At 36.3% G+C, this 24,926-nt stretch overlaps 19 protein-coding genes and 3 pseudogenes across 22 annotated transcripts, besides 2 other annotated features; 12 read left to right on the plus strand and 10 right to left on the minus strand.

Moving 5' to 3' along the window:
• Positions 1 to 1,586: part of a mobile genetic element that runs on past the window's edge.
• A 138-nt stretch (positions 1,587 to 1,724) lies between these two features.
• Positions 1,725 to 2,467, plus strand: TVAGG3_0386600 (uncharacterized protein; the record flags this gene model as incomplete). The annotated part of the gene is made up of 1 exon (XM_051232243.1): positions 1,725 to 2,467. A coding segment is annotated over one exon (743 nt), but the record flags the coding sequence as incomplete, so codon positions are not given.
• A 371-nt stretch (positions 2,468 to 2,838) lies between these two features.
• TVAGG3_0386610 (uncharacterized protein) lies at positions 2,839 to 3,201 on the minus strand (the record flags this gene model as incomplete). Its single annotated transcript, XM_051232244.1, has 1 exon — positions 2,839 to 3,201. The coding sequence occupies one exon, from the start codon at positions 3,199 to 3,201 to the stop codon at positions 2,839 to 2,841; it is 363 nt and encodes a 120-aa protein (XP_051101974.1).
• A 139-nt stretch (positions 3,202 to 3,340) lies between these two features.
• Positions 3,341 to 4,159, minus strand: TVAGG3_0386620 (phage tail repeat-like family; the record flags this gene model as incomplete). The annotated part of the gene is made up of 1 exon (XM_051232245.1): positions 3,341 to 4,159. The coding sequence occupies one exon, from the start codon at positions 4,157 to 4,159 to the stop codon at positions 3,341 to 3,343; it is 819 nt and encodes a 272-aa protein (XP_051101975.1).
• Positions 4,160 to 4,724: 565 nt separating this feature from the next.
• Positions 4,725 to 24,926: part of a mobile genetic element that runs on past the window's edge.
• Positions 4,813 to 5,622, minus strand: TVAGG3_0386640 (uncharacterized protein; the record flags this gene model as incomplete). Its single annotated transcript, XM_001311314.2, has 1 exon — positions 4,813 to 5,622. The coding sequence occupies one exon, from the start codon at positions 5,620 to 5,622 to the stop codon at positions 4,813 to 4,815; it is 810 nt and encodes a 269-aa protein (XP_001311315.2).
• On the plus strand, positions 6,678 to 8,074 carry TVAGG3_0386650 (annotated as a pseudogene). The gene has a single exon. A coding segment is annotated over exon 1 (1,397 nt).
• TVAGG3_0386660 (protein of unknown function, DUF4106 family) lies at positions 8,913 to 9,347 on the plus strand (the record flags this gene model as incomplete). Its single annotated transcript, XM_051232246.1, has 1 exon — positions 8,913 to 9,347. One exon carries the CDS (start codon positions 8,913 to 8,915, stop codon positions 9,345 to 9,347), a length of 435 nt encoding a protein of 144 aa, XP_051101976.1.
• On the plus strand, positions 9,415 to 11,019 carry TVAGG3_0386670 (protein of unknown function, DUF4106 family; the record flags this gene model as incomplete). The annotated part of the gene is made up of 1 exon (XM_051232247.1): positions 9,415 to 11,019. The coding sequence occupies one exon, from the start codon at positions 9,415 to 9,417 to the stop codon at positions 11,017 to 11,019; it is 1,605 nt and encodes a 534-aa protein (XP_051101977.1).
• TVAGG3_0386680 (protein of unknown function, DUF4106 family) lies at positions 11,396 to 11,932 on the plus strand (the record flags this gene model as incomplete). The annotated part of the gene is made up of 1 exon (XM_051232248.1): positions 11,396 to 11,932. One exon carries the CDS (start codon positions 11,396 to 11,398, stop codon positions 11,930 to 11,932), a length of 537 nt encoding a protein of 178 aa, XP_051101978.1.
• TVAGG3_0386690 (uncharacterized protein) lies at positions 13,001 to 14,236 on the plus strand (the record flags this gene model as incomplete). The annotated part of the gene is made up of 1 exon (XM_051232249.1): positions 13,001 to 14,236. The coding sequence occupies one exon, from the start codon at positions 13,001 to 13,003 to the stop codon at positions 14,234 to 14,236; it is 1,236 nt and encodes a 411-aa protein (XP_051101979.1).
• TVAGG3_0386700 (protein of unknown function, DUF4108 family) lies at positions 14,272 to 14,691 on the plus strand (the record flags this gene model as incomplete). The annotated part of the gene is made up of 1 exon (XM_051232250.1): positions 14,272 to 14,691. The coding sequence occupies one exon, from the start codon at positions 14,272 to 14,274 to the stop codon at positions 14,689 to 14,691; it is 420 nt and encodes a 139-aa protein (XP_051101980.1).
• Positions 14,708 to 15,160, minus strand: TVAGG3_0386710 (uncharacterized protein; the record flags this gene model as incomplete). Its single annotated transcript, XM_051232251.1, has 1 exon — positions 14,708 to 15,160. The coding sequence occupies one exon, from the start codon at positions 15,158 to 15,160 to the stop codon at positions 14,708 to 14,710; it is 453 nt and encodes a 150-aa protein (XP_051101981.1).
• On the plus strand, positions 15,197 to 15,633 carry TVAGG3_0386720 (P-loop containing nucleoside triphosphate hydrolases family; the record flags this gene model as incomplete). Its single annotated transcript, XM_051232252.1, has 1 exon — positions 15,197 to 15,633. A coding segment is annotated over one exon (437 nt), but the record flags the coding sequence as incomplete, so codon positions are not given.
• Positions 16,340 to 17,068, minus strand: TVAGG3_0386730 (organellar and viral DNA polymerase type B; the record flags this gene model as incomplete). Its single annotated transcript, XM_051232253.1, has 1 exon — positions 16,340 to 17,068. One exon carries the CDS (start codon positions 17,066 to 17,068, stop codon positions 16,340 to 16,342), a length of 729 nt encoding a protein of 242 aa, XP_051101983.1.
• Positions 18,317 to 18,886, minus strand: TVAGG3_0386740 (uncharacterized protein; the record flags this gene model as incomplete). The annotated part of the gene is made up of 1 exon (XM_051232254.1): positions 18,317 to 18,886. One exon carries the CDS (start codon positions 18,884 to 18,886, stop codon positions 18,317 to 18,319), a length of 570 nt encoding a protein of 189 aa, XP_051101984.1.
• Positions 19,286 to 19,651, plus strand: TVAGG3_0386750 (uncharacterized protein; the record flags this gene model as incomplete). The annotated part of the gene is made up of 1 exon (XM_051232255.1): positions 19,286 to 19,651. The coding sequence occupies one exon, from the start codon at positions 19,286 to 19,288 to the stop codon at positions 19,649 to 19,651; it is 366 nt and encodes a 121-aa protein (XP_051101985.1).
• Positions 19,694 to 20,123, plus strand: TVAGG3_0386760 (uncharacterized protein; the record flags this gene model as incomplete). The annotated part of the gene is made up of 1 exon (XM_051232256.1): positions 19,694 to 20,123. A coding segment is annotated over one exon (430 nt), but the record flags the coding sequence as incomplete, so codon positions are not given.
• Positions 20,449 to 20,991, plus strand: TVAGG3_0386770 (HNH endonuclease family; the record flags this gene model as incomplete). Its single annotated transcript, XM_051232257.1, has 1 exon — positions 20,449 to 20,991. One exon carries the CDS (start codon positions 20,449 to 20,451, stop codon positions 20,989 to 20,991), a length of 543 nt encoding a protein of 180 aa, XP_051101987.1.
• TVAGG3_0386780 lies at positions 21,041 to 21,303 on the minus strand (annotated as a pseudogene). The gene has a single exon. A coding segment is annotated over exon 1 (263 nt).
• On the plus strand, positions 21,334 to 21,579 carry TVAGG3_0386790 (uncharacterized protein; the record flags this gene model as incomplete). The annotated part of the gene is made up of 1 exon (XM_001306956.2): positions 21,334 to 21,579. One exon carries the CDS (start codon positions 21,334 to 21,336, stop codon positions 21,577 to 21,579), a length of 246 nt encoding a protein of 81 aa, XP_001306957.1.
• TVAGG3_0386800 (uncharacterized protein) lies at positions 22,090 to 22,905 on the minus strand (the record flags this gene model as incomplete). Its single annotated transcript, XM_051232258.1, has 1 exon — positions 22,090 to 22,905. A coding segment is annotated over one exon (816 nt), but the record flags the coding sequence as incomplete, so codon positions are not given.
• On the minus strand, positions 23,001 to 23,737 carry TVAGG3_0386810 (annotated as a pseudogene). The gene has a single exon. A coding segment is annotated over exon 1 (737 nt).
• TVAGG3_0386820 (uncharacterized protein) lies at positions 24,382 to 24,534 on the minus strand (the record flags this gene model as incomplete). Its single annotated transcript, XM_001306957.1, has 1 exon — positions 24,382 to 24,534. The coding sequence occupies one exon, from the start codon at positions 24,532 to 24,534 to the stop codon at positions 24,382 to 24,384; it is 153 nt and encodes a 50-aa protein (XP_001306958.1).

Consider the following 24,926-nt stretch of genomic DNA (forward strand, 5'->3'; position numbering starts at 1 on the left):
CCATTCCCCGAAGAAATGAAAAACAACCCCGACTTAGAGAAAGACTATATATTTAATAGTTTAGTCAAAAGAGACAAACAAGAAAGAATGCCAGGCTTCAAACTTAAGAAAGGTGACAAAGTAAAAATAGAAATACCTAAACGCGACCCATATGAAAATACTATTGACTATGACAACAATGGGAACTCGACAGGTACTCACGTTCGTGTTCGTAAAAATAGAAGAAAGTATACAAGAGAATATTATGAAGTTTTAGGCAAACATGGCAAAATGTACAGACTGCAAGCAGAAGATAAAACTACTATTGTCAGACCTCGTTTCAAACTTGTCAAAGTTCAAGGTGGTATACTTTCAAAGACAGTTCCTAACAAATATAAGACAACTCCTGACGAATATGCTAAAGAAGTTGAAAATGACGACTAAGCATTTCTATACCATGCGTAAACTGTCATGTAAGGTGGCATGTAGTCTTTACTTTGTCCCGTTGTTTGCGTATATCCTGAAACGATGTGTATGGTTTCCATTCCCTGAGTGTCACTCCAGTAACAATTTATAGCAAACTTAACGTTGTCTTTAACATCATATCCTTTACCTTTTGTCATTCCTGACCAATCCCAATATCTATGCTTATGCCAACCTGCTTGAGATGTACTTAAATCTATGTAGTGACTGTGTGCAGGTAAATTTTCACCTGAAATCGTTTTACTTCCACCTGTTTCCTTTGAAGAGTTTGCACAATACAAAAACCTGTCGACTATTTGAGTCCAAGTTCCAAAACCAAGTACTACTTCTGGTCTGGTAGAGTTCATTGACGTATAAATAGAACCTATAGGATATACTGTTTGAAGTATTTCTGTCTTTAATGTTTGAAGCTCTGTTTTGTCTGCTTTTTTATATAACTTTTCTTCAAGTTCATTTACGTCAGAGATGCTATGTCTATGATATTTTTGTGGGTATGTTCCTTCTGTCCATGCGAAAATACGTTCTTTTGTTGCATCTACATATCCTTTTATCCATGTCGAGTCTGCTTTTGTATTCCTTAACTCTGTAACACCTTTCTCAAGCTCTTTCAACTGTTGTCCATCTTCCATTAAACCTCTGGTATGACTTGAAACCGTTTGTGCCAACATATCTACAGTTTCTTTGTCGGCTTTAAGGTCTAAACACCCTGAAACCCATCCTGTATCAGCTTTCGTTTTTAAAATCTTCGATGTCCGTTCATTATACCATTCAACCCTTTCTATAATTTCATTGTCTTTTTCATCCACATATTCCTTATCTGCCTTCTTCACTAACCCACTAGCCAGATATGCTAACTCATCGTCAACATACTCTTTGTCAGCTTTCTTTTCAACATCCTCTTTTGTTGCATATGTTGCATCTGCTCTGTCATGTTCTTCTTGAACTTTTTCAATGACATACTCTTTGTCAGCTTTGTTGTCAATATCTGCTTTCAAAAGAAGTTCATCTATAGGTTTCTCGTTTAAAGTTCTTTTTGTTGGATTTATACAAACAGTATGGTTCTTGTTGTCTTGAAACAGAAACTCGTCTGTCATTGGGTTTAATGTCAGTTTTAAGTTTCCTTCTTTCAATGACTCAGATATCTTAGAATAGTTTGAAAAGTTTGTTGTGTTCTTATTTAGAGCTTGCATAATGAGTTGTCGGTTGTGTTGTATTTCTCTCATAGACGCTGTTTCATTTGACATTTTTATTCTAGATAAAATATGCTTCCAATAGAAAAAGAAAATTCAAGAGTTGCTACAACTAAACCATTAGATGAACTTTTTACTAATGTCGGTCAAAAGTTTGAGACAGAGACCGTAAAGCATGAAGGCTATCGTTTTGACTACCCATTAAGATGGCTAAGAGACCCATCTGTCACAAAAGCTATTGGCTTTCGTAGAATGAAGTTTGTGTCTGTAGAAGATAAAAGTTTTCCATTTATTGTAAGGTTTCATATAGATTATATATCTGAAGGGAAACGAAAAATGTGGGAAGAAATTGAGCTAATACAAGTTGACCTTTCATCTTCTCTACAGACTGCGTTAAAAAATATAGAAGATAAAATAAATTCATGTTATGCAAAATATGCTGATGAATATGCAAATACCGAGAGCACACTTTATGTGAGAATTGTATATGACAAACAAAATTCACAAGTGTCATTTCAAATCTACGAAGACAATCCAAAGAAAGACGAACAAATATATACAGAATTCACTGCAATGTCATGGTATTATTTGCAAAGAATGTTAAATCAGAAAGTCGAACTTCCTTTAGCAAATATTTACAGTCGATATGCAAGAGATGAACCATATTTATTTAAAGATGTTTTCGACCCAGCTGCTATTATTGTTCATGCTTCATTTTCTGGCGCTCAAAACTCTTTCTTATGCTTGGCAAATGACTTTTACGAAAAACCTACAAAGTTATATGAACCGCCGAGTGGAAGTATTTCAGACTTTCAAGTATGGTTTACTACAGATGGAAGAAAAAGAATAATTCCATTATACTATGCGTTTTACTTAGAACTTAGTTTCATATACAACTACTATCGAACGGTAAAAATATAATTTTTTAATACGGTTGAGGTGTTGGATTTGGTTGCCAACTAGACTGTGGTGCAGGTTCAGGCTGTTGTATAACAGGAGCTTGTTCTTCTGGTTCAGGGTCTTTAGGTATAATACCAACGAACTGACCTACTCTTTTACCAATATTTTTGACACCGTTCCAAATTCCTTTTCCGACAGATTTTATTCCATTCCATATACCTCTTCCAACATTTCGAAAGAAGTTTCCTATTCTTCCAAAGAAACCCATTTTACTATATGTAAAAATCTAATGTCCGCCTAGTCTCTTACGTTTCCTGTTGAGTTCCATAGCATTCTTTAACTGGAGCTCATACATTCTGTTTCTCCTCTGGTAGAAAACATATTCTGGGTCAACTCCTGTGTTCGCGTCATCTGCATAAAGTTGTTTATATCCCACTTCAGGGTTTGTATAAAACTCTTTCCATCTCATATTTGCATACCATGGTGGCAAACCTAACGCAGCGTCATTTGACATGGCAGTTTGCATTTGTACATCTGTTGGCACTTGACCATAGTTTGCCATTGCAGTTTGTATTCTAACTTCATTTGGAATATTCTCTGGGTTTGGTTGTCCAGGTTGCTGTGCATTCGCTAAGTTCTGTGCGTCCATTTAATATTAGATAAAAATATCTCTTACGAGTACATATACTGAACATTTGCAGGCATTGGTTCATCTTCATATTCTCTATATCTTTCTGCCACGTCAAATAAATAAATGACACAATGGAAAAAACCTAAAACAAGTAGTCCTATTTCAAACCACATTTACTTACCAATAAAATTTCTTTGTTATGACACTTTCTCCAGTTTATAGGACCTCTCTCATATTCTATCTTGTCATATATAAACTCATAGTCATGTATGTCCTCTAACCATCTCATAACGGTTTCCAAACCACTTTTATCGGATGTAAAGTAAAAGCATGGATGGTTATGTAAAACGTCTAAAGTTTCTAAAGAGTCTCTCAAAGTCCAGTCTACTTGGTATTGAAAATCCCATGTGTTATAGAACGGCGGGTCCACTATAAAGAAAACATTTTCCTTGTCTTTATATTTTTCATACAACTCTGTCCAATGACATCTCACAAACTCTATACCCTCAATATATTTTTCTATGTTCTCTTTGAAAACATTTGTATAGTTAAGATATAAAACTTTTGACATAAGTGTTTCAATGTCATGAACTCTTATAGCACCACTATATAATAGTCTAGCAGATATACTATCCCAGTCAATATACTCTGCCTTTTTCAAAACCTCTCTGACAGTATTTTTCTTATCTAATGGTATACGTTCCATCTTACCTATAGGTATCTTTTCTTTTAACTCTTTCAATATTTTGTTTGTGTCTGGTATATGTTTGAGACGGTTCATATAGTTGTCGAAGTCATTGCATATAATCTTTGAGTCAGGAAATATTGTATGGCACAAATGAGATATATAGAAACTTCCACCGAACAAGTCTACAAATGTTAGACCATTCGGTAGTTTCTTAAGTTCTCTCAATAGAATATCTTTACATCTACTCTTATTTCCAAAGAAGGGTAACGGTGGTTTTGTAAAATTCATTTTATATATATAATAAAAATGTTTTTTCCCTGAAAAGTGACAGAAAAGTGACAAAACATCTTCGGGGCTAGAGGGCACGAAGTGCCTGGAAGCCCCACTACTTTTTTAAATCAAATTCAATGATCTTAAAAGCGAAGGATAAACCTCAAAATTTACGAATATAATGAGTGGGAATATAATGCTTATCTATCATAAAACCATATGAAATATCAATTTTTGCTTTACGCCTAATTTTTGACGACAATTAGCAAAAAATGTTAAATGTTAACACTCAGTCCATTTGAATATGAAAAATAAAATTGACTTTGATTAAATGTTTTTATTTATCATGCAATTCTTCTTGCGACCAAAGATTTGAATAAAAGTTCAAAAAATAAGATAGCTTAAAAAATAATATACGGTAGTGTTTACTAATAGATGAATAGTATATAAATTCTATTAAAATGGATTTGATCCAAAAAAATATAAAACCAAAAATAATTGTTATAATTTAAATGAAGAAGTAATTTAAAACGATTTTATTTATGATCAAATTTTATATATTTATTTGGATCAAATCCATTTTAATAAAAAAAAAAAAAAAAAAAAGGTAGTGGGGCTTCCAGGGGCTGCGCCCCTTCTAGCCCTGAAGATGTTTAGTATAAATGAAGTTTTTATTCTGAGTCAAAGTTCGGGTCTTCTGCGTTATATGCAACGTAATTGAACCATATCTTGTATGGATGGTTCAAATCCGATGAAACAGAAATGATTTCACCGGGGACTAATACCAAGTTTCCTTCCCAGTAGGCTTGACCATTGCTAAAGAATATGCAAACCAATTCTTCGAATACAATTTCTTGTCCACTTTTGCGTTGGAAAATGACTCTCACACGGTCACCTGGAATGACTCCATCTTTTTCGTTGTCTTCATTCTGTAACGAAATAGTACGAACGAGGAAATGGTTGACAATTTCAACTTGGAATTCGCAAGGAGTTGTGCGAAAAACCCAGCCAACATTTTCGGCTCCGTACTCGTCAGCTAGTTCATCCTGGTCATAGCTGTACGAGTACGGAGTGAAGTTTATGGCTGCACGGGCAAATTGAATTTGAATTGGGCTGCGTAAGGTAGGAAGCAACTGGTTGAAGAGTCGTTCTTGAAGTACTCTTACAAGAGTGGGACAATAGCGGACAAGTTCGTCTGCATATTGAATTGAATTCGAACAAATTTGTTCGAATTGGACTGTCGCCGAAACTAGTTGACCAAGAGCTGTAGAATACTCTGAGGTCTGTTCTATACTTTCTTCTATAGAAGAAGCCATGTATTCATCAGCTTTTGACTGCAATTGTTGGCGCAATTGGAAGTTAGATTGCTCGGGGTCAAAGCGAGTCTTTGGAGTGTCATCTGGGACTGGGAGTGACCGTGGAGGATGACAATCCTCTTCCTGGATAGTTGAATCGGAATCGCTACTGTCTTGGTATGACATTGAGCTAAAATGAAGTGAAAAAACCGACCACTTTATTTTTTCAAATAAGAGTTTGAAATAAACGGTTTTTACCAACGGAGACCCCCTCTATTTTTTTATTTTATTTAATAGTTACCGTTGGAAAACCGTTCCATCTCAAATATTGAATGAACTATAAACGTTTTTTGTTTTCTATATATACATTTTTGTCCAACGGTAAAACTTTTTGCACAACGGTTTTTGAGAGTCGTCGCCGGTGACTTTTTTGTAGAGCACTCAAAATAGTATAACTTTGTCCGGACAAATAAGGGTCTATCGTCGCTACAGGAAAAGTTACGGGCGTTCCAAGGAAGTATACTTTGAGAAGCCTTTCCCCCTTATAGAATGAGATAGGACGGTTATTTTACAAAACTGACAACACTTTGACCGAGTAGTTTTTTGTGCTGAACAAAAAGTGTCATATAAACATCTGTCAAAAACCGTTTTTTACTTCACTTAAAATGCCACGTAAGCTACGTAAGAATATACGTAAGAGGAAGAGAGCATTGAAACATCCAATAGTAAAACTGACACCACAACAACAGTTGCAACAACAAATTATGAATGACCCCACTATGTTGCAACAAATGTCAAGCAACCCTATGCTTTTAAACCGAGTTATTGGTGCACAGAGTGGAGGTTTAAGAGCGGCACTTTTAGCGAAAATGGCAGGCTATGGTGGAGCTGCAGACGGAACAGCCTATAACCCTCAAAGTCAAATGAATTTGAGTTCACTCAAAAATCAAATAACAGATGTCAAAAAGTCAAACATAGACATACAGAAACAAATAAGTGAAAACGAAAAGAAACTAGAATATGACAGACACACAAAGAAACTCAATGAGTTAAACGTAGAGAAAAAGAAGAAAGAAGAACAACTGAAAGAACTAAGTACAGAGGAATATGCGAAAAAAGTGTCAGAAAAAGCAGCAGAAGTAGCAAAAATGGAACAAGATGTTATAAATTTGAAAAACCATACTACTCAATATAAAGTACTGAAAGATGAAGAGATAAAACAAAAAGCCCTGAAGACATATATGGATAGCGATGAGTATAAAAAAGAAGTTGAAGCAAATGTAAAGGCAGAAAAACTTTTACAGTTGCAAAACCAAACCGTACAGTATGAAAACTTAGCACAAGAAAGTAAAAATAACGACGCAGCCATGCAAAAGGCAATGAAAAGCGCAGAATATATAAAAGCTAATAATGACTGGTTAGATGCCCAAGCCAACGCCAAAGCATCCCAACTTATAGGGTCAATAAGGACAAAAATACAAGCGGATGAAGACAGTTCAAATGAAGCTTTAATGAATGCTGACTTTAAGAACGCCTTCGAAGCTCTTCATAGTAAGGTGAAACTAGTGAACGACTTCTCATCTGGAAAGAAACTGAAGTCTGAAGGTTTCGACAACGAGTTAAGAGAAGTAGCACAAAATATGACGAAAATAACAGATGCAGCAACGAGACAGGCAGTTCAAAGTGCCTATGACGCCGTTAGAGCAACTGTTGTGGAAAGTCAAGAAAAAGAGTTACAACACACCAAAACAGACCTAGTAAATGCTTTCTTAAGAACGAAAAGTCAGGTAGGACATTATGCTGCAGATGGAACATATGTGCCAGCTGGTGGAACTTATATACCAGCTGGTGGAACTTATATACTAGCTAGTGGAACTTATATACCACCAAACCCTCCAAGAGAAGCACCTGCACCAGGACTACCTAAAACATTTACATCGTCACATGGACACAGACACAGGCATGCACCAAAACCAACACAACAACCAACACAACAACCAACACAACAACCAACACCACAACCAACAGTTCAAAACACTGCACCACAACCAACAGTTCAAAACACTGCACCACAACCAACAGTTCAAAACACTGCACAACAACAACCACAAACAGAGCAAGGACATAAAAGAAGTAGAGAACAAGGAAACCAAGAATTCTTAAAAATGCTTAAGGAAGACTATGGTTACCCAGATACTCTTGACTTTAGTGACAGATATAAAGAAGCTATTAGAAAGTTCAAGGAAGGAAATACTGACCCGAACCTATTTAGCTTTATGGTTCAGCACCAAATGGGATATAATTTCAAACCTGGAAAATACAAGCTCGCTAAGGGATATGATTTAATAGCATATCATCCAAATGACATGATGAATTTACTCCTAGATATTTGGTGTCAGAGCTAAATGATAATTCAACTCTCTTCATGAAACGCGTAAAAAATAGAGACGGAACGAAAGAAGAAAGGTTTATGAGTCCGGATGACTTAGATAGGGAACTTTTTAAAAACGGTCTCGGAATATATGAAATGCCAGCAGATGAGGTACAAGAAACTCCACAGGAAGAAGTTCAGATACAACCAGACATGGAAGAAATAGTTCAGCAACAACAGCTAGAAGAGCCTGAAGGAAACAAACAAGTCCCTCCTTTGGAAACTAACTTCACAGAACTAGATGAAGATTTGGAACAGCCGAAAAATCTTGACCCTCAACAAGTGTATGCGGAGAATATGGAATCTTTCCAAGAGTCTAAGAAAAATTCGGCTGACATAGTAGAAGAATATCGAAAAATGTTCGCCGACATACAAAAGACTCCAACATCAGATGAAAATATTCAGCATAGAATGGAAGAACTGAAAGAAATGTACACAAATACAACAATCCTTTTTACTTACGAGCATATAACGTTCAATCTTTGGATGAACTCGGTGAAAATAAAAGGTTAAATTTCAACAAAACATATAGAAATGAAACATTGTTTAAAGTTCATTCAGAACCTAACCAATATGGAAACAAACCTACTTTTGTTTCTGCAGACTATGGAACTACAATGAGATGGGGTCATAAAGCTAATCCGGATAGGTGGTTCATAAACTTACAACCACAATTCCAAGAAGTTGTAGACGCAATGGAAGTGAATGGTGAACCAGATATAGCTGGTATTTTCAGCGCGGCTTTAATGCCATTGAAAGATATGAAAGATGCAGATATTTTGACCAGTATGAAATGAACATGGCTGATGGAAATATAACACCTGACGTTCTAGAACATTTATCTCAAAGAACTACACAGAACCATAGAGATGGTATATTTGGTGAAGAGTTTAGAAAGAAAGTTAGGGAGAGAGAAGGAAGAGAACCTATTGTACATGACCTTGCAAACGAAAGTTTACAAAATGTCATAAAAACTTACTTTGCAGACAATGAACCGAGAAGGGATGAATATTTAAGAAAACTCAAATGGACAGTACCAAATGAAATGTTAGTATTGAAAAACATGTTCCTTGACAAAATAAAACCAACTACAGAAATAAATGACGCAAGACTGAAACATTGGGTAAAAGCTTTCCCATTCACAAAAGATATTATTGGTAACATGGAAAGAAAACCAGAATGGCTACAAAAACATATATTTGGAAACGAGCTTATTCCATATGGACAAGCTCTGTTTGAAGAGCTTGAACCGGAAACTCAGGAAAGAGTCATGCAAACAATACGCGAAGACTCAAATACAAACTATGACAAAATCTTTCTAGGATATAGGTTACCTGAGTTGGGCGACCAGAGCCCAAAGGCAAAAAGGACATGGGAAATTTACAACATACTAGGTGAACATGAGGCAAAGATGCAACAACTTGAAGCAGAGGGCAAGTTACCAAAAGCGACACCAAAGAAGAAGAGTAGAACAAAGTAAAGCTTGGTCCGAGTGGGTTCTATTATGATATATAAATCCAACTATTCTATATTTTTACCCATATGAAATGTACGCCGCTCAGAATATAACGCCAACAGTTTTGGATGCCATGAACGGAAATGTTTCCGAATGGTATAACGAATGCGACAATGCCATTAGAAGGTCAGAAATAGTTCCTGGAACTTACGAATATACAACTGCTGTTTCTTATGGAAACGTAGGTGAGTTTGGAGAAGGTTCTTCAACAACAGTAGATATTGCTTGCGACAGGTTTCATATTATTTCTATTGACAACTCATTCTTATACGTGGAACAAGACATTGAAATAAAACCTTCTGCCAAGTTGTCTGACAAGAAAGGTTGCAATGGAATTTTCTATGTCGGATACCAATATGCTCCAGAAGTTTTCATGGGATATAAGATATATTCTAACTCTGACTTAGTTCAAACAGTAACATGGGCAAACTATGAATGGTTCGCTTTGAGAAACTCAGTACAACCACAAGCTAGAGAACAAACAGACCAGTATGCAAATATTGAGAAAATAAGAAGACTTGACCCTAACGTTCCAGGAGTTTATGTTAACCTTTCTGGTTCAGATGGAACTGCTGCCACTAAAGTAAAACTGAAACTTAGAGTTCCTTTGTCATCTTTCCTCATCTTCAGGTTTTTAAGATACTTGCCAAACTGGGCAGGAAAAATTTCTATCGAACTTACTCCAAGCAAAAATAACTTAGTCATTGCACCAACACAAGACCCATTCAGCATTACTATAGCTGGAACTGGTGGAGCCAAGTTCTGTGACTTTTGCAAAGACAAAGTTGACTTAGACTTTGGTTTCTCAAACTTCAACAATGAAGTAAACTATTATTTCAATGCTGCTGGAACTGCTTGGGACCCAGTTAAGTTCACATGCGAAAAGTTTGAATGCAAGAGAATAGAAAGCAGACTTGCAGTCTATATGTTGGACCCAGATATTTCAAATGCTTTAGCTGCCAAATATATTGCAGTTCCACTTATGTTCCCTATACACCAAATATCTGTCAAAGACTTTGCAGGTGAAGTTGGAAACCAAAGTGCTGACCCAGGTGCAAGAACAGATATTGCTTTAACAACTGCAATGAAACATGCAGATACTATGTTTGTACTGTTCAGACGAACTATAAATGACTATTCTTGTTTCTACAACCCCGGTATTAAATATCATATAAACATAGATGGCAAATATTATCCAAGAGAAGAATATTCTACAGTTGAGGATATGAGGTCATACAACTTGACATTAGATGCTATGAACTTTAACAACAACTTCACAACAACCATTAACCCTGAAATGCAAAGTTCTATTATGCCATATGTGAAAGTATGGACTCATACAGGAGGTCAAAAAACTCAATATACAAATGGAGACCGTTCAAACTTTTGGCTTGGCATTCCATTTGCTGACTCAGAAGACTTTATGGGTGGTATTTCAACTGTTGGTACTGTACAAATACAATATACTGGTGACAGAGACGGTCCAGATGAACTGAGAGCAAAGAAGTTTACAAAACCAATAGCACTTTTCACGGAAGATGCTCTTTTGAAGATTCGTTCGATGAAACCTGCTGGGGCTCCTCAGATTGGCATAACGACAGCTTCCATCGAGCAGATTTTGGCAGCAGGTCAGTAAGTTGTTCTTGAACTGACTTCTCTCCGTCAAATATTGACAGTACGCCAGTTTTGACATAATATTGTAAGATAAACTTTCCTTTAGAAATATCTGTAAGTTTTGAAGTTATATTTTTGTCTGCTTCAAGAACTTTCACCATTTCAGTTATACCAACTTTCTTTGCTTTATGAAAATATTTTGGTTCAGCAAAGACTGCTATTCTATAACATTTACCATTGTTTGTGTAAAGAACTATTCTGTCAATGTATTTGTATTGTTTGTGTGTGTAAACTTTGTTCTGCTTCAATTCGAAGAGATACTCGAATACGTCCATCTTTTTATTCTAAGTAAAATGTCATTTCCGAAAAATAGAAGCGTGAGTGTTTCAAAAGGTTTAATGGCGGTGGCAGATGTGAAGTTAAATTCACCAACTCAAACAAACAGTCAAAGTGTTGTTGTCAATGTCAAAGACAGAGATGTTGAAGTGGGGAAACCATACGAGGACGAAGATGGTATAACAATTGTTCCTGTAAAAGAACAACCAACATATCCTGAAGTTAGCAGAGACTTAAGTTCTGTTGCAGATATTCGAAACGACTACCAACAACTGAAAGACAAACTTCAAACTCAGGAGAAGATTTGTCAAGCTTTAAGTATAATGTTAAACTTGGTCGAACACAACCCTGTAAAAGTGAACTCATATGTCATTGCACCTCATGAAGTTTTGAAAGAACTATTGAAACTTTTGACAGAGGCAGACGATATAAACATCAAAGAAATAGAACCCGACATTAGTTGCTGTGGTGTTTCATATAATGTCATTGACAAGATATACGTTATGAAAGGAGGTGAAACGTTGAACTTAAAGTATAGTTTCCCAGACGTCATAAAAATATTTGACGACCACAACATTTCATTAAAATTTATTTGCTAAGTAAAAAATGTCAAAACTTCTTGAAAGATGTTTGAAGAAAAATAATATAGACTTTATTTCATGTAAAGGACTTTACACACTTTTGAACGATATGAAAGACCCTGTTTTGTTTGTTCGTGTAGACAAAGGAAAGTTCTATGTCTTTACAAAATATTTGAACTTCTTAGACAGAGAACTTCAAGAAACGCCATGTGAAAGTTTAGATGAAGTTCTTCTCCACTTTCAGAAAAACTTTTAAATATATATAAATGGCAGAAGATATAATGGTTTATACTATTACGACTAAAACCCTGAGTCATATAATTCTATAACAACAAACTTACAAAGTCCTCAAGGACGATATTGTAAACTAACCTTAAAACAATGACGACTAAAGCCTGTTTTGCTCTTTGACACCAGAAGACTTTATTGTTGTGAATGGTAAAAAATACTCCTTTGAAGATACTTACTCAGATATACACAACAGGTTTTGTTGACTTATTTAATACTTTAAGTACGGGTGTAACATGTGCTGCAACTAGAGCAGGTTTCGTTATGTTTGGATGTCCGACTGAGTTTACTATAAAGATATGAGCTATAATACAAAACTTATTTCTGGTTTTTACTACCAACAGTTTCCTATAACAGGAAAAGGTGTCATACAAGGAATGTCTATTCCATTGACATTAAGCACACCAATCTTATATATTGTTTCAAACTTAGGTTCAAAGTGCTATTCGAATGTCGACAGAAACTACTATGACCAAAAGATACTTATGCGTATAAACAATACTTTCTCTGCTGGTTTGCCTATTGTTCATTCGAATGCAGAATTTTCAACCTTAGTGAACTCAAACACTTTGGCAAGTATAACGTTGACATTAGTTGACGCAAACTTTGTTCCTGTAAAACTTTTATGTCCTATGTATTTGTCAATGACGGCAGAAAGTTTCGAATTGGAAGATGCAACTGGTGAAAGTATTGTATTACAAGAACAACTTCAACAACAAATAGCTCAAGAACAACAAATGCAACAAATGAACAACAAAGTCAAGAATAAAAAAAAATATTTTTTTTATTTTTATAAAAATGTACAGAATAGATGTTTCAGATTTTTATGACTTCCAAGCATTCAGAAATATGTGTCCATTTAGAGACTATAACAAAGCAGTCGAGAATTTGAAACGTTTAGTCATTTATGTTGACTCTGCCCCAGAATGTTATGTTATGAAAGAATGGGATGTTGTCTTTAACAAACCAAGAGCAACAATAGTTTCAGAACAAGAATGTAGACAGAAACTTAAGAAAATAAAAGTTGTACAAGTTGGCATGAAGATGTTAGATGCTTGGGATATCTTATTGTCAAAGTTAGAAGATTTTTCAGTTCGTGGTATAAAGTTTTATACACCTTCTCCAAACTTCTATTCTATCTTCACTGGATATAAATATGAACAAGTAGAATGGAAAGAAAATATTATAGAAGCTTGGTTAGACCATGTCAAAGAAATTATATGCAATGGAAACGAAAAAGTTTATGAGTATATCTTATGTTGGTTTGCAAACATCTTACAACATCCAAGTGCTAAAAATGAAACTGCTCTCATTATAATTGGAAAACAAGGAACAGGTAAGAACACATTCTTTACAGATATCTTATGCAAACTGTTAGAAGGTTATTCGAATCCGAATATGACAAACTTAGAAAACATCTGCGGTAAATTTAACTCTTCAATTGAGAATATGAAACTTATAGTTTGCAATGAACTTCAAAGTATAGATACAACAAAAGTTTTGAACTCAGATGCTTTGAAGAGTCTTATAACAGACAAAGTTGGAGTTGTTGAAAGAAGATATAAAGACCAAAGAGTTTGTGAAAATGTTGCAAACTTCATTATGGTTTCAAACAATGCTGTTCCGATGAAGTTAGAAAGTTCTGACAGAAGATATGTAGTTGTCAGAACGTCAGATTCTCATATGCAAGATACAGAATATTTTGACGACTTAGCAGAAACTTTGACATCTGACTTTTACAACCACTTGTTCTCATATTTCATGACATTAGATATTTCTAAGTTCAATCCAAGACAAATTCCACATACCGAAGAGAGACAAACATTGTTAGAAGCAAACAAGAGTGTATATGAACTGTTCATAGATGAAACTGATTTTGAGTGTTTAGATGAAAGGTCATTGTACGATTCGTATAAACAATATTGTCAAGAATATGGTTATATGACAGCGTCTAAACGTACATTCTTGGCAAATGTCAAAAGTCTTTTAGACGTACAGAATGGTGTATATACAAAGAAAAATTTTTATGAGTAAATTTTAAAAAAATATTTTTTTATCCGATAGAAAAGATGGCAAAATTCATCTCAGTAAACAAGTACATGTCAGGACTTAAAGAAGAACTAGACCCATTCACATATTTGAATGTTTACTTCTACCATTTTGAAAAGTCTTCATTCAGCAAAGTTTGGAACATCGAACCAGTTAAGTTTGCTATTGTGACTAAAAATGGTGCGAAATTTGAAGACTTAGACATAGAAGGTTTGTTAGCAGTCAAAGAAAGTTTTGACAGAAGGTTCTCAAACCTTAAAGAAGGCAAAGCATACAAACTTGTTATACCTTATGAACCAAAGAAAGCAGACGACTATGAATATTATGAGTCTAAGATAGTTGAAGTTCAAGGTAAATTGGGTAAAAAGATTTTAGAGTCTAAGCCAGTGTTTGCCCCTAAAGAGGAAGAGAACATTGACATTGACCCAGAAATGTTCTAAAAATAAAATTTTATTTTTACATGTCAAATTTCTTTTTCTCTGGAACTGGTTCAGGTTCTTTCTTCTCTTCTTCTACTTTCTTTTCTTTCTTTTCTCTCTTCTTCTTTTCTGGTGGAGTTATGTCAAATTTGGCGCAACCATATTTATGTAAAAGTTCTTTGTCCTTTAATAGCTCATCTATTCTGTTTTTTATTTCATCTTCAAGAACAGCGCATGTGTCTTCTTTGCATTCTAAGAAGTTTTGTTGGACTTCATCTCTCCAAGAGGCGTCATCTCTGTCAACAAGTCTGTCATTGACAAATTTTAAGACTTCTCTGCTTAATGTTTTATGGTTCTTGTCATATTCCCAGAAACAGAACTTTAGAACAAATTCACCTTTCTTGTTTACACTATGTAAGATTTTATGGTCGACAGATGTTTTGCTGTCGAAAAGCTTGTCTCGAATATAGATAGCGAAATCGCTAGACATTTTCTAAAAGATAAAAATTTTAATTTTTCTAAAAATATGTTAGAAAAAAAGTTTGCTGACATTGACAAGAAATTTGAGAATGTTTTAAACAAGAACAAGAGGAAGTTAGAAAATGCTCAGATAAAGCCTATACATGACAAGTTCTTATTTGCTCAGAATGGTATAACAGGTCTAATTGCACCACCTGGGTCTGGTAAGACTTTCACTTATCTTAAAATGGCTGCACAACAACAAGAACTAGATGAGAAGAACCCATTCTATGAGTTAGTTGTTATTTGTAGTACTTCTGGTCAATTTGACCAAACCGTCAATTCGTTCAAAGATATTATAAAGAAGTCTAAGTTAGTATGTATAAAGGATACTGAGTTGTTAGATTGGATAAAGAAGTACCAAAGAAGAGTTTTGAAGTATAATGCTATAAATGAGTATATAAATTCTAAGTTTAAAGACCCAAATGAGGAAATGCAGAGAATTAGAGAAGAAACACTTCAGAAACAAACAGAAAGAGATAGAATACATTTCGAAGAAATTGCAATCTTACGATTGGAAGACTTACCCTCATAGGTGTCTTCTTATTTTAGATGATTTCGCCTCTCATCCTTTGTTAAAGAATAGAGAACAAGACATGTGTCGAATTCTTAAGAAGCTCAGACACTTTAACATCTCAGTTGTCATTTGTGTACAGACAGCAAAGAGTTTAAGTAAGGATGTTAAAAGAATACTTACTGACATTGTACTTTTCCCCGGATTGTCCGAAGACGATTTCATGGAACTTATGAAAGAGTCCATGGCAGGTAAGTTTGACAGACATGAACTATGGGAGAAGTACAAAGTCATACAAGACCCTCATACTTCTTTCAGAATTCATATCTACGCGAACAAAGTTCAAATTGTAAAAAGTCAAGCTTGAAAAATAAATGGTTCATTTACTCTGCTTGTTTGAAGTTGTCAAAATACTCTGTTATTTTTCACGATTTTCATGAGTTTTAGGCTAGACCGGTAAAAGTCGGTCTAGAGAAATTTCACGATTTTCATACGGAATCTCTTCTCTCGGTTTTCCGAGGGAAGCAATCTTATGCCATTTTACTCAGAATTTTGGTCATTTTTCAATAAAAATAATGTTTAGGGTAGAAGGTTAGATCTAACCTGTTTTCTACCCTCTTTTCTACCCCAGTTATTTTATAAGCGTTTTACATGGTAAACGTTATGAATTCGTGAGACTCTAAACAGTTTCGTAGCTTCAATTTCTTCTTTTAGTACATCGAATGTTTTAACGATACCGAAGGTTTCTTTATATTTCTTCTTGACGTCAGATAGAAGGAAATCTTCTGCTGTTGGATAGTTTTTGTTCAGAAATTCTAACATGTCCATTTTATTTTCTGCTGGTTTCTCTGCTTCTTTCTTTAAGTCTGCATAGTCGTTTCTCATACGTTCTATCTCTTTGACGGAGTAGTTATATTTCCTAATTGCCGCTTTACATTTTGAACATTGCGGGTTCATTTTAGCGTTATATTCTGAAACCTTACCTGCTAAAACAACTAAGGCGTCAATGGTTTTCTTTAACTCAAAAGTTGCTGGTTTTATCTGTTCATTCCATACCTTACCTCTTCTATCTTTATCTCTTATCTGCCATACACATTCAGCAACTAACGAAACAAAGTTGTCGTAGGTCTTAAACTCCCCGGATTTATATATGTCAGAAACATTCTTATATACCATGTCGCAATCTTTGTCCATAACCTTATGGTTGCAATGAAATCCTAGAAACTCATAGTTTACCTTTCGTATGAACTTCTTTATTTCTACTGAGTCAGTTGCTTTGACTTCAATTTCGTCGAATTCAGGAATAGTGAGCTTTTGTTGTTGGATTTCAGGTAGTTTAGGTAAATGGTCAATAATGTCCTGCATTTCATAAAGATACTGTTCATTTGTTTCATCTTTCGCACTACAGTCTAAATTATTTGTTAAAAGTTCTTGCTTTATCTTCTGGATTTCTGTTTCGAAAGTATATGAAGAAGGAATGAAGCTTTTCATCTCTACTAACATTGACGTAGGATTCATGACTAAAGAGTTTGGTGCTGTTGTTGCTAACATGTTCTTACAATAAAAATAAAAAATATTTTTTTAAAAAAACTAACTTTATTTTTTATTTCGGGAAAATTCATGAAAATTCAAGAGGGTAGAAAACAGGTTAGAAAACAGGTTAGATCTAACCTTCTACCCGACATTCTCGTCAAATACAAAAAAATGACACTTTTTCATTAGATAACCCCTGAAATCATATCTTACATACAAAAAAATACAAAAAAACTAACTTTATTTTTTCTATCTTAAGGAAATTCATGAAAATTCAAGAGGGTAGAAAAGAGGTTAGAAAAGAGGTTAGATCTAACCTTCTACCCTAAATTATATTTTTGCTGAATTCAGCAACAAAGTTCAAATTGTAAAAAGTCAAGCTTGAAAAATCTAAGTGTTTAGTCTTAGTAAGATGGTAGCTTCTTAAAGCATATGCCGTCCTTGAGTTTTAGGTACGTGAAGAGAAGTACAATGAATTCAATTACGAGTACAATTGCAATGACAACTAAGGCAACTATTTTTGTCTTTTGCCAGCAAGGGTACTTCTTCTCTTCCAATGGTTCGGCAGAACTATACTCACTCATGAGAAATGCCAAAACAGTTTAATAGAAAAAGTGTCATTTTTTCATGTCCGAAGACTCGAAGGTGCAACACTTCCAAAATACCGACGAACTCAGAAGAGCAGCATGGCAGTATCTTCTTGACAACTTCTTTGAGTTCTCCAGGTACACCTTGGAAAATGCTGAAGAACTCCGACACAGAGAATTTGGAGAAATTGCACTCCAATACTACCTTGACAAACAAAGGGTAAAATAAGACTAAAAACTTAACGTTTAAAAAGTGACATTTTTAATGAGCTCCGAGTCACCGAGAAAACTTGGTCAGATGTTAGCAGCTTACTTCCCTGAGGAGGATGGAAGCGTTACATACGTAAGGTTCAAAAACAACGAACCTGGAATTGCGTACCAAATTCGCAATTACATGACCATGGAAGAGTACGAAAGGTTTTACAAGAGAAACCAGCTCTAAACAACTCAGAAAAGAAAGAGTAAAAAGTTTAATTCGTAATTGTTTATTTTTTTACTTGTAAGGGCAAGCTGCAAGAATGAAGTCGACTATCTCAGTCTTTGTTTTGACGAGCTGGACGGCTCTTGCGAGTACGTCTGTTTTGCGGTCTCCAGCTGGTGTCTGACCTTCGTAATTGCGCATGTTCTTGAGAGCTCCAACTGTAAATGATTGTAGGATGAAGAGTCTCTCAGACTGCTTGAGGTAGTCTTCACGGTCACGAACCGAATCTGTGGTACGAGTGGAATCGGTCGATTTGAGGGAAGAGACTGAAAGCCTGTCGTCTTCCATAGGGGCTGTGGCATACTCTTTGCGTAAGCGGTTCAGACCTTCCTCGAACTCTTGGTCTCTCTTGGATTGAGATTGAGATTGGAATTGCTGGGGTGGAGCTTGCTGGAACATCCAAGGGTTGGGGAAGTAAGGCATAGGCTGAGGAGGGTAGTTCGGGAAGCCTTGTGGTGGGTAGTAACCTTGAGGTGGAAATTGGTAGTAAATCGGAGGTACTTGCTGGAACTGAGGTGCAGGGGCTGGTGCTTTAGGTTCCTCTGGTTTGGGAATGGACTGGGTTGGTGGTACGTCGGACATTGTCTTGAAACAGTACAAATATTGTTCTGAAGCAGTGCAAGTATTGTTCTGAAAAAGTACAAGTATTGTTCTGAAGCAGTGCAAGTATTGTTCTGAAAAAGTACAAGTATTGTTCTGAAGCAGTGCAAGTATTGTTCTGAAAAAGTACAAGTATTGTTCTGAAAAAGTACAAGTCTTGTTCTGAAACAGAAAATTTTTCTCACAAATTGAGAGCTTTTACGGGAAATTTGTTCTGAAAAAGTACAAGTATTGTTCTGAAAAAGTACAAGTATTGTTCTGAAAAAGTACAAGTATTGTTCTGAAACAGTACAAGTCTTGTTCTGAAAAAGTACAAGTATTGTTCTGAAGCAGTGCAAGTATTGTTCTGAAAAAGTACAAGTATTGTTCTGAAGCAGTGCAATGGACAACATCGAGCCATTAGATGAGGCAATTTACCTTATAGAGATAAATGAAGTTGTTAAGCAGTATTTGGGCAAGGACAAAGCCAACAAGTCCCTCGGCTTCTGGTTGTCTGGAAGAGGTGCGCTGAAAATCGAAATTGAAACCGGAATTCCAATTCAAATACCAGAAAAAACTCCTGTAGACGACATAAAGGAGATGAAGAAAGAAGCTCTTCTCAAGTTCTTTGCAAAGCGCCCATGGATACAACTTCCAAACAGAGAGAGTCCAATTCCACGAATTATACAAATTCTCAGAGCACTGTTCCACTTCTCAGGACGGCCGTTCTTCATAACCTCAGAAGGCGACATCCAACCAATTCAGTAAACCTTAACGTTTAGAGTAAAAACATTTTTTTTCATTTTTTGAATGAAGCAAGTTAAATTCGTCCCACACCAATCTCAATGGACCGATGAAGAGTTTCAAGCTATGGTTGAAGGTGTTGAGAACGACATAGACGGCGAACTTGAAGGAGCTCAAACCACAATTGCAACCAAAATTGCACAAGTCAAGGAACAGATAGCTCCACTTAAAGCTACCAAAGCTACTCTTGACCTCATGGATAGTTACCGTTTAGATGTCAAGAGTGGAATAAGACAATTAAAATTAAAACTTCTAAACTACGAAGCTATACTCCAAAAGTTAGCAGAAATGAGAAGACTTTACCAGAGCTACTTACATGTAAGGGACTTACCTTCAAGCAGTCCGACCAAAGATGAATTTGTTGACATTGTCCCAATTTTGTCCGAAAGTCAGCTCAGATGTTTCGAACTGCTCCCAACATATCCGGAATATGAACGTTTGCCTGAACTCTTCCGCAATCTCAAAAAACGTTTTTTGGTTCTCATGTTCGAAACTTTTATCGGAAGAGACAACAAACGTTCAGAAGAAGAACAAGATATTATTTTAAACTTGTTGTATGACATAACTGTCATAACAAGCTTTTTGAAGTAAAACCGCCATTCTCAAACCACTTCATTTTTTCGATGTCCGAACAAGCACCGAAGCCGAACACAATAGCAGATGTCCTTTCATGGTTGCCAGACAAGCGCCCAGTTCAAATTCAAATTGCCCAATTGAAAGTTCATCTGACAAACACCATTAAGACTCTCCAAAGTAGTCTTATGACAGAGATGACCAATCTCAAAGCCGATGTCCTCATGAACCAAGCTTCCAATGAGAAACGCCTGAACGATTTCACGGAAACCTTGCGCATTTACGCGAGAGAGAACCGAGACCTTGCCAGACTCATCTACCGTTTCTTCGAAGAGATAGACGCCATCTGGAAGGTACTCGGAAAGGACAGAACATGCAACACCGTACTTCGTGAACACAGAATTGCCGAAGGTATTATCAAAGAAGAGGAAGAAGAGGAAGAAGAAGAAGTTCCTGAAGCCGCTACATGGGCAACCCTTGTTGCCGATGACACTTACGAAATTTCCCAACCCTACCCATACCAAATCCGCAACAAGGAGACCGGCAAGGTTCTTACCCCAGTCCTCAACAACTTGGGACACTTGAACCTTAACCTTCGGAATCGCGGTTCAATTTCCATGGGCAAGCTTGTCGCAATTCAATGGGTTCCAAATCCAGACAAGAAGACGAGGGTCAGACACATTGACGGTGACAAGCTCAACAACCGTAAGGAGAACCTCGAGTGGTTCTAAGAGTAAAAAAATTTTATTTTAGGGGGAAACCCCAAGTAAATTTAGGTGTTTATTTGGATAAGTATGTTAAATTAAGGGTAATTTGCAAAATTAGTTCCCACCTTTGAATTGGGCTCTTTCGTTATCCCAGTTGCGTAGGAGGTCGTCCCAGAGGAGTTGGTAGAATTGCCAATCCAAGGACGATTTGTCCTCCCAGGCATTGAGGATGTACTGCTCGTAGAGTTTCATGACCTCTGCCTTGCACCAGACACCCTCTCCCTTGGAACGTAAGGCTTCTTCGAAGTGCTCGAATGCGATTGGCTGCGTGACCATCCGAAATGACACTTTTTGTCCGTTTGGTCAATGTTCGTGTCTCGTGCCATAGTCGACGAAAATACAGACAAACAGGTTATATATGAGTTTGAGACCAAGAATGGTGTAACTCGACCTGTCCGATTCAAAGACTCCGAGGGCGACCATGAAATTAAACGGAAATTAGCTAGGAAGGAATATAAAATGGACTGGTTGCCACCACCTCCACCTCCACCACCTTTACCTGTTCCTCAAGTAAATAAGCCTTTCCCGTTCCCAAGAATTCCCACATTTTAATTCAAATTCGAATAAAAATTTTTTATTTCATGCAATGTTTTATTTCTGTGCCGTCTTCAAGTATGCCCCAGTACTTACGCTTGGAGAGGACATGAACTTCGGTGAAAATTTTGTCCAATTTGAATTGACCCATCTTTTCACCGACCATCCCATTTCAATGAGTTTGTTGTATCCTTCTTCGTTCGTCATGAGTGCGTCAATGTTCTCATAGTAAACCTTCAACTTTGATTTGACTTCGGAGAAGAATTTGTTGTAGTTGTCAAGGACTGCCTTTGCGAACTGAGGGTAAGACCAATGTTCGACAATAGGTTTTAATGTGGTTACTAAGCCACTTTGACCTTGAGTGAATTCGTACTTCAAAACAAAAGGAGAAAACCTTTCAACAAAGTTGTCGACCTTCTCATAATGTTTACTCTTCATCTCTTGAGGTTTCTTAATGGAATATCCCCATGTCGAATTCATAAGCAATTTGAGTGTCATTGCAAGTTTGGGGTTTGAAGCTTTCCTAATATCATACAGTTGTTGTATGACTTTTCCAACTGTATAGTTCCTTCCCGGGAACTCACCATCTTCGTTTGGAATTCCAGTCGGAATATATTGGACAAACCTCATGTATGCAGCGTTAAGGTCGACATAGTATATCTTTTCATCTGAGTCGAACTTGTCGCAACCAATTGGTCCAGTTTGTGGAAATTCAAGTGAGTCTCTTATCTTCTGAGAAACTTCTCCTGTTATCTCATAAACATCGTCGAAGCAACCTGTTTCATATAAAACCTTCTGACCTAACTCAGATGCTCTCCAATACAATTTGACGTCAATTGGATGTCTCAATGGAAGTTTGTTTATAGCATCTTGAAGTTCTTGCAACCTCATTGGAAGTTCTTCTGGTTCAGGTTGGTATCCGAACAATCCAACTCCTTGTGGAATTGTGTACTTCTTTTGTACTAGAACTTTGTCTGGAACAACTTTTGGTCTTGCTAACAGTGAAAAGTTTGTTTCGTCTTTTGGTACAAAAGTTTCTGTCAGCTTGTCATCTGGAATTGGTTCCAACAAACCTTTCTCGAAAAGAATGTTTACAGCTCTGACAATGTTGCACTTGCCTTTTCCGAACAATGGGTTTGTAAGACTTTCGTTCAACATGAAGTGGTTGTGGACAATTGCAATCTTCAACCATGGTAAATTGAACTCAACAACATAGTCGTCATGTGAAGAACCTTTAGCTGTAGGTATGTTGACTCGGATATTGACATTTGCCAACGGTGCAATTTTTGCCAATTGACCTCTGAGAATGTACCTTGTCTTCACACATGACTCAAGATACTTCATCTTCTCATCTGTAACAAGACCAGAGTTCCTGAGACATGTAAGAATGCAAGGTTCATTGACAATTGTTTCAATTGAATTGTAAATTCCATACCTTGTCAAGTCAATGTCAGACTTATTTATGAACGGGAAGTATCCAGCATGTTGTCTGACTGCTTGAGGGTTAGGTTGGTACCATTCGAACTTGACACTTGCAATTCCTTCAATTGCATTCAAAATGTCTGAGTCGGAGTCAACCATTTGTTCTCTCTTTGTAGTCTTGAAAGCGTCAAGAAGTTTTGCAGCTGTTGTTCATTGCCATTTGCATAGTAAATGTGACCATCCAAATCCGTTATGGTCAATCTGAGATTGTATCCTTTCTTATTTCCGTCTTGTATGGCAGCAAGTACACCCATGAAGCCTTCTTTGTTCTTTCCTTCGTCAAAGTTTACTGTAAAGGTTCGACCAGATGTAATTTGACTTCTAACTTCACGATACTTTTCATATGCATATCTTGTTCTTTCCATGGGAGCATGTGCGTCTTCACCTTTTCCTTTTTTCCTTCTCAAAGGATGCAATTGTTCGTCATGTTTCCAGTAGAATCTGGCAAAGCCGTCGTGTCCTTCAACTTGAGGTTCACTAACATCGAAAGGCATGTCCATAAGACGTTCTTCTTCTAACCTCTCTAGTCTGTTTGGATAATTGCACGTGCTGTTTCCAAATCCATTTCGTAGCGAAGACCAGCCAGTTTGTCATAGACTTTTATGGGTCTTCCCTTCCTATATTTAAACTTCTTCGAAACTCTCCAACCATATCTTTGCAACTCTGCTTTTATTCTAGCAGATTTTCTATCCATTCTATATGGGGGCATTTTTATAAAAATAAAAAAATGTTTTTTTCTTTACTTTACATAACCGCCTGCTGCCATAAGTCTTTGACGCCAACCCATACCAGCTAATGAAGGTTGACTTGGTTTAGTTTAAACTAAACTTTGGTTTTGGTTTATCTTCAGTTTTTGGTTTTTTCTTCTATCGGTTTTTCGTCACTTTTCGGTTCCTCTGACTTTACCCACTTGCAGGAACAGTTGTGTCGTCAACATCTTCATAAATATCATATGCCATTTGTTTTTGTTTTCCTTTCAACTTTTTGTGTTTGTTGTAAAGTTTAGAATATTTCGACTCTAAGTCAATGAGATGTTCTATAATGAACTGTTGGTCAGTGAAGTAAACTTTTCCATCTGTTGTCTCGAAAGCTCCTTCAGACTTCAATATTTTATTTGTGAGAGTCTGTTTCTTTTTTGAGATACTAGCCGTTCCATTTCTATGAAAAGTGACTTTATAGTTAGGGTTTGTATTTCCAGACCTGGCACTTTCTATTATTGAATTTTTCTCTTCATCTGTAAGTTCTTTGACAGGTTTTGACAATGGTTCTGAACTTTTTGTTTGTGGTGTCAAATCTACCGTTTCAACTTCTTCGGTCATTTCATCTCAGTAAAAAATTTTAGTTTGGTTTGTTTTCAACTGGTTGTTGTTGTTTTTTAAGTCGGTCTAAAACTTCCTGAGGTATAGGAAGAACTTGACAAACACGTTGTGTAACTGCTGGAAGTCGACAAATCCATCTTGAACCCATTTGTCTCAATGCTGTATTGTTCATTTCATCTCAGTAAAAAACTTTACATTCCCCACGTTTGAGGCGGTTGAGGTTGGTTATTGTTTACCCATTGTTGTGCATGGTTATATCCTCTGTTAAAGAATCTTTCACCTTGGTCCATATAGTGTCCTGCTTGGTTATAGTAGTCATTTGCTTTGTTATAATAGTTTCCTGCTTGTCTTCCTACATTGTCCATCCATCCTTGAACTTTTCCTCTTGTTTCAGGATTTGGAATAAGATTGTTGCATCTCGTGCTACATCCCAACCTTTCTGTACAGTTTGTATAATAGGTTGTGCTTTTCTCTTTAAGTATACCTAATGTACTCAAAATCTTCCTTCCAACTCCAAATACACCTCTGGCTATTGTTCCCACTGCGGGCAAAAATCTGGATGCA

This window comes from Trichomonas vaginalis, chromosome V, assembly GCF_026262505.1.
Source record: "Trichomonas vaginalis G3 chromosome V, whole genome shotgun sequence".
NCBI lineage: Eukaryota > Parabasalia > Trichomonadida > Trichomonadidae > Trichomonas > Trichomonas vaginalis.